The sequence below is a fragment of the Dasypus novemcinctus genome, chromosome 9, assembly GCF_030445035.2.
Source record: "Dasypus novemcinctus isolate mDasNov1 chromosome 9, mDasNov1.1.hap2, whole genome shotgun sequence".
In the NCBI taxonomy this organism is placed as follows: domain Eukaryota; kingdom Metazoa; phylum Chordata; class Mammalia; order Cingulata; family Dasypodidae; genus Dasypus; species Dasypus novemcinctus.
Genome location: NC_080681.1, coordinates 102363089 through 102378945, shown reverse-complemented (window position 1 = coordinate 102378945; position 15857 = coordinate 102363089). Strand labels below are relative to the sequence as shown.

General features: G+C 36.5%; 1 protein-coding gene across 5 annotated transcripts in view; it reads left to right on the top strand.

The window, feature by feature from the left end:
* Positions 1-15857, top strand: part of ZBTB8A (zinc finger and BTB domain containing 8A) — a 118577-nt gene that overhangs the window by 98916 nt on the left and 3804 nt on the right. For all 5 annotated transcript variants that reach the window (XM_071217564.1, XM_004471358.4, XM_058303971.2 and 2 more), the window contains 2 exons: positions 10623-11446; positions 13054-13223. In XM_071217564.1, the coding sequence (XP_071073665.1) occupies positions 10624-11446; positions 13054-13223 (993 nt within the window). In that variant the 5' untranslated portion in view covers position 10623. The remainder of the gene's footprint in view (positions 1-10622; positions 11447-13053; positions 13224-15857) is intronic.

Sequence of the window (15857 nt, the reverse complement as noted above, 5' to 3'; positions counted from 1 at the left end):
TCCGTGATAGATAAAAAGATGCTACAACTCAACAATAAAAAGACAAACAATCTTACTACAAAATGTGCAAAATGGAGAGCAAATGTGGCTCAAGCAGTTGAGTGCCCACCTCCCACAAGGGAGGCTCTGGTTTGGTTCCTGGTGCCTCTCAAAAAAACAGAAACCAACAAGCAAAACAAACAAAAAAAGCAACTCAGGGAAGCTGGTGTGGCTCTGTGGTTGAGCGCCGGCTTCCCACACAACAAATCCGGATTTCAATGCCCAGTCCCTAGTGCCTTAAAAAAAAAAAAACTGGGCAAAAAAACTTCAATAGACTTCAATTTGTCCAAATTAGAAATACAAATGGCGAAAAAACACATGAAAAAATGTTCAGCATCACTAGTGATTAGGGAAATGCAAATCAAAGCTGCAATGAGATATCATTTCATACCTGGTAGAAAAGCCACTATTGAGGAGTTGGGGTAGCTCAACGGTTGAGCTCCTGCTTCCCATGTACTAGGTCCCAGGTTCAATACCCAGAACATCCTTAAAAAAAAGAAGAAGAAGGATGGCCACTATAAAAAGACAGAAAACTACAAGTGTTGGAGAGGTTGGGGAGAGATAGGAGCACTTTACTGCTGTTGGGAATGTAGAATGGTATAGCCACTGTGGTGGACTGTTTGGCACTTCCTAAGAAAGTTGAATATAGATTCACCGAGTGGCCCTGCAATACCACTACTGGGTATACACCCAGAAGAACTGAGAGCAGTGCCACAGACAGACGTCTGCCCCCGGGTGTTCATAGTGACATTATTCACAATTACCAAAAAATGGAAACAACCCAGGTGTCCGTCAGCCAATCAATGGATAAACAAGCTGTGGTGTATGCACATGATGGAATATTAGGCAGCTGTAAGAAGAAATGAAGTCAGGAAGCATATGACAACATGGATGAACATGGAAGACATTATGTTGAGTGAAGCAAGCTGGACACAAAAGGACAAATACTGTATGATTGCGCTATTACGAACTAAATACATTGTGCAATCTTATGGAGTTAATGACTTGAATATGGGTTACCAGAAAATAGAACGAAGCTAGAAAGTGGAAAGCTGTCGGTTAACTTGTGCAGAGTTGGTAAAAGGGATGTATGTTAATCTTCGGAATGAATAGAAAAGATGAAAGCACAACATTATGTTTGTAACTATCAGTTCTATTACATGGGTATAACAATGGTTGAAAGGCTAGGATCATGTATAATAGGAAAAGGAAAGTTAAGAAATGTAACATGGGACTGTACAGCATAGTAAAACCTCATGTGAAATCTGCATTTGGGTAATATGGCATCTATGAGACTTTTTCTTTGAAACTGAACAAATGCATTATAATGTTACACGATGTTAATATCAGAAAAACAAAACATGCTAAATGAAAGAAATCAGACAGTACTACATATTGCATGATACCATTTATATAAAATGTAAATATAAATCAACTTATAAGGATAAAAAAGAATAAACATATGGAGTTAAAACCTAGACTATAGGTTACTAGGAGACAGGATGAGGACTGAGAAGGGATTCTGATGCTTAATATATGTAGAATTTTTCATTATAGCTTGACTGTAGAAGTGTGGAAATGGATAGAGTTGATGGTAACACATTATAGTGAGTATAACTAACATGGCTAGTTTATAAATGGAATTGTAGCTGAAACAGGTAGTCTAGGGATGTAAATGTCAGTTGAAAGAAAGCTAGAAAATAACCTAGGGACTGAATAACATAGTGAACCTGCAGGTGGATTAGGATTGTGATTAATAGTAGAAATACAATAATGTTCTTCTATGAACTAGAACAAATGTATGTCCCTGTTGAGTGGTAAGAATATAGTGATGCATGGGAAAAATACAATTAATGTAACTTATGGTTCTATAGGTAACATCCATGTTGTAATACTCTTGCATCAATGTCAAAGAAGGTACTATATCAACTCTAAGCATCAGTAATAGAGGGGTATGGGATTTTTTCTTTTGGACTAAAGAAAATGTGTAGTCTGTACAACTCTGCAGTGAAAGTAGGAGCTACTGAGTGTGCACTTAAAATAGAATGTACAAGGCATGGGACTGTATAACACAAGAAACCATACTATGGAAGATGGACTGTGGTTAACAATACAAATATGCATGCTCTTATGAACTATAACAAATGTACAATACTAATACCTAGTGTTAATAATAGAGGGTGTATGGAAAAATACACCAAATGTAAGCCATGGACCATCAATAGTGGTAATAGCCTGATCGTGTCCTTCCATAATCTGTAACAAATATTCCAAAACAATATAAGGTGTTGGTGCAGGGGTGATGTATGGGAACGCCACACATTATGCATGATTGTTTTGTAAGTTCACAACTTCTCTAATAATAAAAAGTATGTACAGGAAAGCAGACTTGGCCCAATGGATAGGGCATCTGCCTACCACATGGGAGGTCCACGGTTCAATCCCCGGGCCTCCTTGACCTGTGTGGAGCTGGTCCATGTGCAGTGCTGATGCGCACAAGGAGTGCCATGCCATGCAGGGGTGTCCCCTGCGTAGGGGAGCCCCACACGCAAGGAGCGCACCCCATAAGGAGAGCCACCCAGCGCGAAAGAAAGTGCAGCCTGCCCAAGAATGGTGCCGCACACACGGAGAGCTGACACCACAAGATGACGCAACAAAAAGAAACACAGATTCCCAGTGCCACCGATAAGGATAGAAGCAGTCACAGAAGAACACACAGCGAATGGACACAGCAGACAAGGAGGTGGGGAAGGGGAGAGGAAAAAAAAAATCTTAAAAAAAAAAAGTATGTACATAAATAGTAAAAAAAAAAAGGAAGAAAATATATTAAAATATTAACAGCTTTTATATTAGGTGGTAAAAGATTATGGGTAACTTTTTCCTCTTTATTTTTTCTGTTATATTATTTTATTACTTTTATAGTTAAAATAAAAGTAGTATGCCTAAAATGGCAAAAAAAAAGTCCATAAGCCATTTGTTTGATTTCTACAAGAGACTCACCTTAGATGCAAGGACAAAATCAGGGTGAAAGTGAAATGTTGAAAAAAAATATTCCACAAATAGCTATTTTTTTTTTTAAAGCAGGTTTAGCAATACTAATATCAGATATAGGGAAGCAGACTTGGCTCAACAGATAGAGCATCTGTCTACCACATGGGAGGTCCGCGGTTCAAACCCAGGACCTCCTTAACCCGTATGGAGCTGGCCTACGCGCAGTGCTGATGCATGCAAGGGGTCCCATGCCACACAGGGCTGTCCCCCGCATAAGAGAGCCCTACACGCAAGGAGTGCGCCCCGTAAGGAGAGCTGCCCAGTGCAAAAGAAAGTCCAGCCTGCCCAGGAGTGGCGCCCCACACATGGAGAGCTGAGGTGGCAAGATGATGCAACAAAAAGAGACACAGATTCCCGGGCCGCTGACAAGAACAGAAGCTGACACAGAGGAACACAGAGAGCAGACAACTGGGGGAGAGGAGAAAGAAAGAAAGAAATCTTAAAAAAAAAAAAAAAATCAGATATAATAGATTTTAAATGCAAAACTGTTATATGAGATGAAGGTTACTATATATTAATAAAAGGTATAATTACTAAGAAGAAATAACAAATAATAAATATTTCTGCACCTAACATAGGTGCCCCAAAATACATCAGATGCACACTGGCAAAACCGAAGGAAGAAATAGGCATCTCTACAATAATCACTGGAGTCTTCAACACTCTACTGTCAGCACTAGAAAGAACATCTGGACAGAAGATAAATAAGGAAACTGAGAGCTTGAATAATATGATAAATGAACTAACCCTAATAAACATTATAGATTACACTTCAAAGCAGCAGGATATATATTCTTCTCAAGTGCTCATGAATCTTTCTCCAAGATAGATCATATGCTGAGACATAAGTTAGATCTCAATAAATTTTAAAAACATTGAAATTATACAAAACATTTTCTTTGATCATAATGGAATAAAGTTGGAAATTAATAAGAGGTGGAAAAGAGAAAATTCACAAATATATGGAGATTAAATACACTCTTAAATAATCAGTGGGCCAAAGAAGAAATTGCAAGAGAAATCAGTAAATACCTCAAGACAAATGAAAATAAGAACACAACATATCAAAACTTAAGGGATACAGCAGAGGCAGTGCTGAGAGGGAAATATATAGCTCACAATGCTAAAATGCTAATATTTTAAAAGAAGAGCTGAAATCAAAGACCTAACTGCACACCTGGAGGAACTAGAAAAAGAACAGCAAACCAATCCCAAAACAAATAGAAGGAAAGAAATAATAAAGATTAGAACAGAAATATATGAAATGGAGAATAATTGAACAATAGAGAAAATCAACAGAAGTAAAAATTTGTTCTTTGAGAAGAGCAACAAAATCAATAAACCCTTAGCTAGATTAACAAAAAAAAAAAAGAGAAAGTGCAAATAAATAAAATCAGAAATGAGAACAACAAAGCAGACAACAGCGATGAAATGGGCAAATTTCTAGAAACACATGAACAGACCCTAGAAGAAAAAGAAGACCACCTCATCAAACCAGTCTCAAATAAAGAAATTGAAATAGTCATTAAAAACCTTCCCCAAATGAAAAGTGCATCCCCAGATGACCTTACATGTGAATTCTACTAATCATTTAAAGATCTAATACTAGTCTTGCTCACACTCTTCCAAAAAAAATTGAACAGGAAGGAGCACTACCAAACTCATTCTAGAAAGTAACATCACCCTAATACCAAAGTCAAGTAAAGATATTACAAAAAAAGAAAATCACAGAGCAATATCTCTAATGAATATAGATGCAAAATTCCTCAACAAAATACTTGCAAACCAAATCCAAAAACACATTTAAAAAATTATACATCTCGATCAGGTGTATAATTTTATACCATGTATGCAAGGGTGGTTCAACATAAAATCAATCAGTGTAATATACCACATTAATAACCTGAAGAAGAAAAATCATATGATCATTTCAATAGATGCAGAAAAGGCATTTGACAAAATATGATATCCTTTTTTTTTTTTTTTTGAAGTACCAAAGGGGTGCTGATGCAAAATACCAGAAATCTGTTGGCTTTTATAAAGGGTATTTACTTGGCATAGAAGCTTACAGTTACCAGGCCCTAAAGAGTCCAACTCAGGGTACCATAAGAAGTACTTTCTCATCCAAAGTCTCTTGCCACATGTTGAAGCAAGATAGCAGGAAGTATCTGAAAGGGTTCAGCCTTCCTCCTTCTTCTTAAGGCTTCATAGTCCAAACTTCTTTCAGTCTCAGCTCAGGCTAACTAAGTCTGTCTCTCTTCCCAGGGTTTGTTTCTTTCTGTGCTCAGCAACTCTGGTCTCTTCGCAGGGTCAGCTGTAGACTGTCAAGCTCATCTTTCTTTCCAGGGCCATGTCTATGGAGCACTCACTTGTGTATCTGCTTCTGTGTGTTCTCCTTCTCCATGTATTTACTTCCTTGTGAGAGTCTGTTTTATCCCCACCAAGGATGGGGGGAACTCAACCCTGCATGCCCTAATGACATGGTCAAATAAAAGCCCTAATCTTGACTTAATAAAGTAAAAGTGAAACCTCTGAATCTAGCACAATCTAATTATGCCCAGAGGAACAGACCAGTTCCAAATATTTATTTTTGGAATTTATAAACTGCTACACAGGGCCAGGGATTGAACCTCATATGTGGGAAACTGGTGCTCAACCACTGAGCCACATTGGCTCCCTGAGTTGGTTTTTTCATTTGTTTACTTGTTTTGTTTTATTGTTTTTAGGAGGCACTGGGAACTGAACCTGGGACCTCCCGTGTGGGAAGCAGGCACTTAACTGCCTGAACCACATCTGCTTGAGAAGGAAAGAAAAATATTTTCTTGATAAAAACACTCTGAAAGTTAGGAATAGAAGGAAACTTTCTCAATATGATAAAGTGCATCTGTGAAAAGCCCACAGCTAACATGGTATGCAATGGAGAAACACTGAAAGCTTTCCCACTGAGATCAGGAACAAGACAAGGATGCCCACTCTCTCCACTGTTATTCAACATAGCTCTACAGCAATTAGACAAGAAAAAGAAAACCCAAATAGGAAAGGAAGTAAAAACTTTCACTATTTGCTGATGATATGATTCTGTACTTAGAAAATCTAAAAAAATACCCAATACAACTATTAGAACTTGTAGGTGATTTCAGCAAAGTGGCAGGATAAAAGATTGATGTACAAAAATCAAGAGCATTTCTATAGCAATTTGAGGAAGAAGTCAGAAAAAAATTCTACTTACAATAGTGACTAAAAGAATCAAATATTTAGAAATAAATTTAACCAAAGACATAAACAACCTGTATTCAGAAAACTATAAAACATTGCTAAAAGAAATCAAAAGTGATCTAAATAAATGGAAGAATATTCCGTGTTCATGGGTTGGAAGACTAAATATCATTAAGATTCCAATTCTACCCAAACTAACCTACAGATTTAATGCCATCTTGATAAAAATTCCAAAATCCTTTTTTGTAGAATTGGAAAAGCCAGTTATCAAATTTATCTTGAAGGGTAAGGGTCCCCAAATAACCAAAAATATATTTTTAAAAAAGAACAAAGTTGGAGAACTCACTTCCAGATTTTAAAGCATATTATCTAGCTACAGTAGTCAAAACAACCATGGTGCTGGCATAAAAATAGATTGCCAGTGGAATCAAATCAAGAGTTCAGAAATAGACCCTCACACTTACGGTCAAGTGATTTTTGACAAGCTTTCAAACCCACTCAGCTGGGTCAGAACAGCCTATTCAACAACTGGTGCTTGAAAAACTGGATATCCATGCCTAAAAGAAAGAAAGAGGAAACATATCTCACACCTTATATAAAAATTATTTCAAAATTTATCAAGAAACTAAATATAAGAACTAGAATCATAAAACTCCTAGAAGAAAATGTAGGGAAACATCTTCAAGATCTTGTGATGGGTGGTGGTTTCTTGGACTTTACACCCAAAGCACGAGCAACAAAAGAAAAAATAGATAAATGGAACTGCCTCAAAATTAAACACTTTTGTATTTCAATTTTGTTAAGAAGGTGAAAAAGACAGCCAACTCAATGGGCAAAAATCTTCAGAAACCGTATACTGATAAGGGATTGATATCCATGTTATTTAAAGAAATCATACAACTTAACAAAATGACAAGCAACCTAATTAAAAAATGGGCAAAATAACTGAATAGACATTTTTCCAAAGTGGAAATGCAAATGACCAAAAGACAAATGAAAAGATGTTTAACCTCACTAGCTATTAGGGAAATTCAGTTCAAAACTACAATGAGATATCATCTCATACCATACAGAATGACCATTATTAAAAAAAAACAAAACAACTATTAGTGCTGGAGAGGATGTGGAGAAATAGAAACCCTCATCACTATTGGTGGGAGTGTAAAATGGTGCAGTCTTTGTGGAAAACGATTTTGTGGTTCCTCAGGAAACTAAATATAGAACTGCCATATGATCTGGCAATCCTGCTACTAGAAATATATTCAGAAGATCTGAAAGCAAGGATGTGAACAGATATTTGCACACTTATGGTCATAGTGGCATTATTTCACAATTGCTAAAAGATCCAAACAACCTACATGCCCATCAACCAATGAATGAATAAAAAGATGTGATATATTGTACAATGGAATATTATTCAACTGTAAGAAAAAATCAGTTTGACCTGTGTGGAGCTGGCCCATGCGCTGTGCTGATGCACACAAGGAGTGCCGTGCCACTCAGGGGCGTCCCCCATGTACGGGAGCCACACGCGCAAGGAGTGCGCCCTGTAAGGAGAGCCACCCAGAGTGAAAGGAAGTGCAGCCTGCCCAGGAATGGCACTGTACACACGGAGAGCTGACACAACAAGATGACACAACAGAAAGAAACACAGATTCCCTGTGCTGCTGATAAGGATAGAAGCGGTCACAGAAGAACACACAACAAATGGACACAGCAGACAACTGGGGGGGTGGGGGGAAAAGGGAGAGGGGAAAAAAAAAAAGACTTTGGGAAAAACCTCCAGGGGCAAACCTCTGATGTCTTTGCAGCCAGCAGCTTGACTGCAGTGCTGCATTCACTAGATTAAGTAATGGAAAATCTTGAAGTTTATCATGACTTTTGGTTTAAGGAAGCCACAAATTTGTCAACCAAACTTGATATTCAAATGAAATACCCTGGCAAATTCCACAGGCCTCATCATGATAACCTGGAATCGCAATTAACCTCTGAGAGTTAACTATAAAGGAACCTTAAAGTGTTGCAACAGTGGACTACATTATTCAGGAAATAAGTTTTGAGGACGTGTGGAAGGAATACATTTTATAAAATGTTATAGTGAGGCTCATGACTGACTTTTTTAGAAGCTGGAGCTTAACCAAGGATCTACATCTCCTCCTCATGACTGACTTTCAATTAGTAGGAGTTATAAGTGTGTTGTTAAAAATTTGTATTGGACAGTTAAAGGAATTATCAGAGAGTGAGGGAAACTGAGCTCGCCAAGCAAGGATTTCAGTGTAGATTTACAGAAGAGGAAACTTGAATCTTGGTCAATAAACATATTGCGGAATCCTAGAAGTCAAGTGAAGAAAGTGTTTTAGGACAAAAAGAGTGATCAGCTGTGACAATAAAATGATGACCTTGACAAAATGAGGTCAAAGAAATGATAACTGGATTTGACAACATGCAAGTTACTGATGACCTTAATAAGAACGGTTTTGAGGGAGTGATAGGGAAAACCTGATTGGAGTGGGTTCAAGGGACAACAGAAGAAGTAGAGATAGCAAATATATTTGTTAAAAAAAAAAAAAAAAAACTCTTTCAATGAATTTTGTGTAAAGAGTAGAGAAATGATGTCGTAGCCAGAGAGAGATGAACAGTCAAAGGAAGATTTTTCTCTGTTTGATTTTAAGATAAAACATGTTTTTATGATTTTTGGAAATGATCCATTTTATATAAAGAGGGGAATGATTTTCAGATCCTCTTAAGCAGAGCATAATTCATACCTAGCTTGGGTTCTGCGAGCCTTCCTCATGAGCAGTTTCCCATTTACTTCTGCAAAGTGCCCAGGGGCCCCACAATCAACGACTAATTTTATGTAATTTTTCAGTGTGAGGTTTCACACACCAAGTATAAACTTGGACTCCAGTACTTAACAATGCACACTCCTGGATTTGAATACCTCACCTAGGACTTTTTCCCCCACCCAAGTCCCTGGCAAAAACAAGCTTTCTTTATCTTTTCCCTGAACTTATGGGCAAAGTTTATAGTCCCTTTTCACTGAGCTTGCAGCCCTTAGAGGGTCCCAACTTAAATGAAGTGGGTTCCAATTTCCCACCTTTCACAAGCCAAGGTTTGTCATTGATCAAAACCTACACCCCAGCTCTTTGTTCGTTCTCTTGAGCTTGCTTCTCTGACTCAACTCCCTCTTCATGGTGGCATCTGAGGATTTCTAATACTTTCTTGCAAGCCCAGCTATATACATATTTTTTTTAATTTTAGTTATATTTTACCCAGAATCCCTAGAGATTCGTGGCAGGAACGTTTCAGCACTTTGTAGGCTACCATTCTGCTGGAACCAGAAATCTTTTCTCTCGTTCTTCACCTGGCTAATTCTTGGTCACATTGAGGTCTCAGCTTAAATGTCACTTCTCAGAGTTTTCCTAACTCTCCATTCCAATCTAAACTAGCTTACTCATATATACTACTCATAGCACCCACTTCCTGTCTTTTTTTTTTTTAAGATTAATTTATTTTTAATTTCTCTCCCCTTCCCCGCCCCCCCCCCCCAGTTGTCTGCTCTTTGTGTCCATTCACTGTGTGTTCTTCTGTACCTGCTTGTATTCTTGTCAGCAGCACATGGAATCTGTGTCAAGTTTTATTCCGTCATCTTGTGTCAGCTCTCCATGTGTGCGGCGCCATTCCTGGGCAGGCTGCACTTTTATTGCACTGGGCCGCTCTCCTTATGGGGCGCACTCCTTGCGCATGGGGCTCCCCTACATGGGGGACACCCCTATGTGGCACAGCACTCCTTGCATACATCAGCACTGCGTATGGGCCGGCTCATCACACTCATCACACTCCTGGGCTGGGTCAGGAGGCCCTGGGTTTGAACCTTGGACCTCCCATGTGGTAGGCGGATGCCCTATCCGTTGGGCCAAATCTGCTTCCCCCACTTTCTGTCTTAGCACTTAACTTGTCATTAAAACTTCATATGAGTATTTGTTTAATGCCTGAGACCCCTCTGGATTGAAAGCTCTATGAGGACAGAAGCCAAGTCTCTTTAGTTGAGCCTATTAAAGAATGCTGATATGTCAAAGATGCTCAATAAATTTTGGTGACTGAACAAAAATTTTTCTAAAAATCTAATAACTAATGGTATAGTATTAAATATCTTCTAAAGTTGTAACCTAATATCTTCTCTGAGGACTGTATTCTCCAATAAGAGTTTTTCATGGAAAAAAGGAAGAGGTTTTTCTTCACTATTTTCGTTGCCTTACCCTAGGAAAGCAATGATATTTAGTTTTTGGTAATCATATGTGTCTTTTCCTCTTTAGAATGGAGATCTCCTCTCATCAGTCTCACCTTCTGCAACAACTGAATGAGCAGCGCAGGCAAGATGTATTTTGTGATTGCAGTATTCTAGTTGAAGGGAAGGTCTTCAAAGCACACCGAAATGTGTTGTTCGCTAGTAGTGGCTACTTTAAAATGCTTCTTTCTCAGAATTCAAAGGAGACAAGTCAGCCAACCACAGCTACATTTCAGGCTTTCTCCCCTGACACTTTTACAGTTATTCTGGACTTTGTCTATTCTGGCAAACTGTCTCTTACTGGCCAGAATGTCATAGAAGTGATGTCAGCTGCTAGCTTCCTTCAGATGACTGATGTCATTAGTGTATGTAAAACCTTTATCAAATCTTCATTAGATATTAGTGAGAAAGAAAAAGACCGCTATTTCAGTCTCTCGGATAAAGATGCCAATTCTAATGGCATAGGACGTTCCTCTTTCTATAGTGGTGGCTGGCAAGAAGAAAGTAGTTCTCCACATTCTCACATAAGCCCAGATCAAGGAACAGGTTTAACAGGTGGAAAATCTTGGAGTAAGTATAATTACCATCTAAACTCCCAAAGGAATACTCAGCAACCTTTGGCCAAGCATGAACAAAGGAAAGATTCTATTAAAAAGTCCAAACATTTGAGATTGTCACAGCCTTCGGAAGTTGCTCCTTATAAGTCAAGCAAACGAGAAGTACGAATATCTGATTCTTCCAGCCACATTTCCCAATCTGAAGAACAAGCACAAACTGATGCTGAAATGGATTCTACTCCTGTTGGCTATCAGTATGGCCAGGGATCTGAGGTCACATCCAGAAGTTTTCCAGGTACCTACAAAAAAAATAAGTCCCCTTAATCTAGTTCCAAGTCTCCTACAGAAATCAACCCTGTCCCTACATGCCCTTCAGTTCAAATGTTATGGGTAGGTAAGCCAGTGATAAGAAGTGATTTTTTGTAAAAGTCATACATTTCTAGTAAAATCTGTTTCTTAAAACCATCTTTAAAAATTTAAAGTACTGAATAAATTTAATGACAGTCAAAATAGTAGAGTACTGGGGCAGGGTGAGGAGGGGGGCATCAAAAACCATGATATCCCATACCTGGATCTGGGGTTAGTAAGATTACTATTAAATATTTAAAACCTTTTTCTAAACAGTTCAATCCCTGAGGTACTTATTTTCACTTGAATTTTCTTTTTTTTTTTTTTGAGTATTCACTCAGGAGGACTATTTTTCACAAAAAGCTGGATAAAGCAACCATTCATATTTGCAAAAGTTCACAGACCCAGGCTCTAAAAGAAATTAGGCCAAATTTAAATTACCAAGATTTAAATATATAATTTTTTAAAAACCTAACACAAAACTTAGAAGCACTGATACTGTAATTCTACAGTTGACCAATTGTGCAATAACATGAGACATCTTATTTTTGTGATAGTAGTAAAATGTAGAAAGATTATGTAGGTTGGTAGTTTCAGAGTACTTCTTCCTATTCATTTGAATTCTACACTTTTATAATTCTAGGGTATTTAAATCTAACTTCAATAATGAAGATTTTATATGGCTGTTAAATTGATGAGGTTTGCCTCCAATCAAAATTAATATTTTGATCATATACAAGTTAAAAAAAAAAAGAAATCCTTGAAATATTTTCACCTTTAAAAAATATATTACAAATGTAGCAAAAGTAAGGCAGGGAATGAAAACATGTAAATAAAACAAGCTACTTAAAAACTTAAATATTAAATACTTTTTAAACTTTTTTTGGATTGTGTTTACAGTGTTAAAATCTGGTACTTGGAGCAGATGTAGCTCAAGTGGCTGAGAGCCTGCTTCCCATGTACAAGGTCCCAGGTTCAATCCCCGGTACCTCCTAAAAACAAAAACAATGAAAAAATAATCAACTCTCATTGGGGAGCAGATGTAGCTCAGTGGTTGAATGTCTGCTCCCCATGTATGAGGTCTTGGGCTCAATATCCAGTACCTCCTTTAAAAAAAAATCCAGTATTACCTTTTTATATTTAAAATTTAGTGACTCTACAATTATAATATTCTCTCAGTTGTAACAAAGTTACCACATTTAATGAAAAATGTTAAAAATGGGGGCAGGTATATGGGAATTCTGTACTTTGTGCATGATCTTTCTGTAAACCCACAATTTCTCTCATAAAAAAAATCTAGTGACTCTACAGTATTAAAAGAAAAGTTTGGCAGCCTACTAATTTTAGTCAGACTGTAAATAATGCCAAGTACTAAAGTTTATAATTCTGTATTTAGGATTATATTGACATCTAGCCTTCATAAAATTTCTTTTTTCTCTTTTTCAAACACCATTCAAAGATTGCACTCACCAACTCCTCCGTGGTTTCTTTATTATTATGTTAGAATTGTTATTATGGACTTTCTAGTGATTTAATAAAACTATCTCATAACAGATGATCTGCCCAGGATGCGATTCAAGTGCCCGTATTGCACACATGTGGTGAAGCGGAAAGCAGACCTAAAACGCCACCTTCGTTGTCACACAGGAGAAAGGCCCTATCCCTGTCAAGCCTGTGGGAAACGATTTAGCAGGCTAGACCATCTAAGTAGCCATTTTCGAACAGTATGTATTGAAATTTTTCACCATTTTGCTTAAGAAATGAGTGCCTTTATCTGCTGTAGGGTAATCTAATTTACTGAGGGAACTTTTTCATACAGCTACAGTATAAAAATTTTCCAACTTAATGTTTTTGCTTTGCACATAATACATAATATTATATATATATTGACTTTATTCTCTCTGAGACCTTGACATAAATAATTTTTTTAATACTAAATAGCATTATATTTTTCCTTTAATTTACTTAAAATCTGTTTTTATATACTGATCTTTCCAGAACCAAAGGCATATGTTCAAATGTCTGAGTCAGAATCACCACTTCAGATAGTCAGCATCTGCTAGTGATTCTTGAATCCTCCTCCCCTGGTAGGATTTTAGACTAGTTGCTGCTGACAGGCCTTTGTCCACCACACCCTGTTTCTAGTCTCTTTCTAGTATCTCTAAAGTCTCATGAAGGAAAATTTCAGGGAATTTACTATTCATTACTCTGGTGGTTTAACAAGGCAGTGACAGTGGAATTATTCTGTTCATCTTGCACCAAGATTTTCCACCAAAATCTGAGTTCTATAACTGGTACTTCTATTTCATTTACAAGAGCTCCATTAAATTTTAAAGAACAATGGAAAAACCCAAAGGGTAACTAAAGTGATTTTTTCATGCTTTGCTTAGTAGTTATTTATTTAACAAATATTTATTGAGCACCTACTATGTGCCAGACCCTGTTCTAAGGGCTAGATACATAACAGTGGGCAAAACAAATAAAATCTCTACCTTCATGAAGCTCATGAGACTAGATAGTTTTTAAAAGTTAAAACAAATTTTTATTATTAGAAAAGCAATATATATACATTATAAAAAGAAAATAGATAAAAATAAGAAATTGTATATTTTTCTACCTAAATATTATCATTCTTAGTACTTAATCACATATTCTTCTAGAACTTTTTCTGTGCATATAAATGTATATTTTTTACCAAAATATGATTATATTTTATAAGTCATTTTGTATCCTGCTTTCTTTAATGAAAAATCTCTGCCTTTTCATTTTAATAAAATTTTATCTGCTCTAATACCCAGTCCAATTTTAGATTTCCCCATAGTCATCCAAATGCCTTTTATTACAGAATAGAATCTACAACCAGGTATTCCAGCCCACCATTAAATCCATTAAGTACATTTTTAATCTAACGTAGTCCCTTTTTCTTTTTCATAACACTGACATTGAAGAAACTGAACCAATCGACAAAATATCCTACCTATGAATTTGTCTGCTTGCTTCCATATGGTGCCATTTACTTGTTTCTCCATCCCCTGCATTTTATGTAAACTATAAGTTTTATCTAAAGGCTTTAATTCAAGTTAAACATTGTCAGCTAGGACACATCAGGGATGAAATTATGTATATTAACACCAGTTGATATCTCTGCCAGAATTAATTTTATTTGGAATTGTGTAATGATGTTTTACTTTTAATCATTCCTTCTAGATTATTAGCTGGAAATCTAGAAAATAAGCTTTCTTGCATCACCTGGGCTATTTAGTTACTTTGAAATACAATTCCTATAAGAAAAGCAAAATAAATAATTCTTTCCCTTTAATTACCAATTTTCAAAGTTAAGAGTTGTTTTAATAGCAGCCTCAAATGATATCATATGAGCTTTTCTGGCTTTGTTTTTTTAAATAGCATTATGGTCATAAATTTTCATTGGTTCATTGTATTTTGATCCACAACAATTATTCTTTTTGATACTCAAATTATCACTGTTTTGTTCACTGGGGGCAGCTTGGATCTGGTTCTTATTTCCTTTTGTCACAACTCTCTTAAATTTTGAAAGTGTCCTATTTTCTGGACCTGAAAGAGCCCCAGGCACCTTGTACTTTCCCTGCCACAAACTGAAATCAGGCACTTCTCAAAGGAGCCTTGGTTCCTTTTAGTGGGGAATTAAGTTAAAGACCAAAATCTGTATACCTAGGTGCTCATTGTTACTGGGATGTTGCTGCTTTTAGACTGTCATATATATATGAGTTCATGCTGATATTTTCAATTTTAACATTATAATGTTTAACTTAATTTCATTGACTTCATAATTATATTGGAATGTTAGAATGGGGAGGGGGGGTTCTTCATCAACAGTGGTCCCCACTTGATGTGAATCTGTGTCAGAACTTTGTAACAAAAACTATACCACATATGATACTCATATTACTACTATCTAAGGAGAAAGAAAGAGTACATTCAAATTATTTACTTTCAGTATTTACTGATTAATGTGTTCACCAGTTAAGCAGAAGATAATAACTGTACTGAGTGGTAGCCCATACATTTTTCTTAGCTATTTTACCAGAATGTATTAATTTTCTTGTTTGTTTGTGTACTGTTCTGACTTAATCTAAATGATTATGCCATAAACATTATTCAACATTTCACAATTCTAATAATTTTTAGATTAAAACCAATAATCTACTGCTCTGACAGCAACTGAACAAAATTTATTACTAACAATAATTATATTATTGTTTATCAATTACAGATTTTTACCAAAGCATTTCACACATATTAACTCCTTTGTTCCTCATGTCAACCCTGTGAATAGTCTCCCCATTTGTAATAAGGAAGCAGACAGGGCTAATAATAGG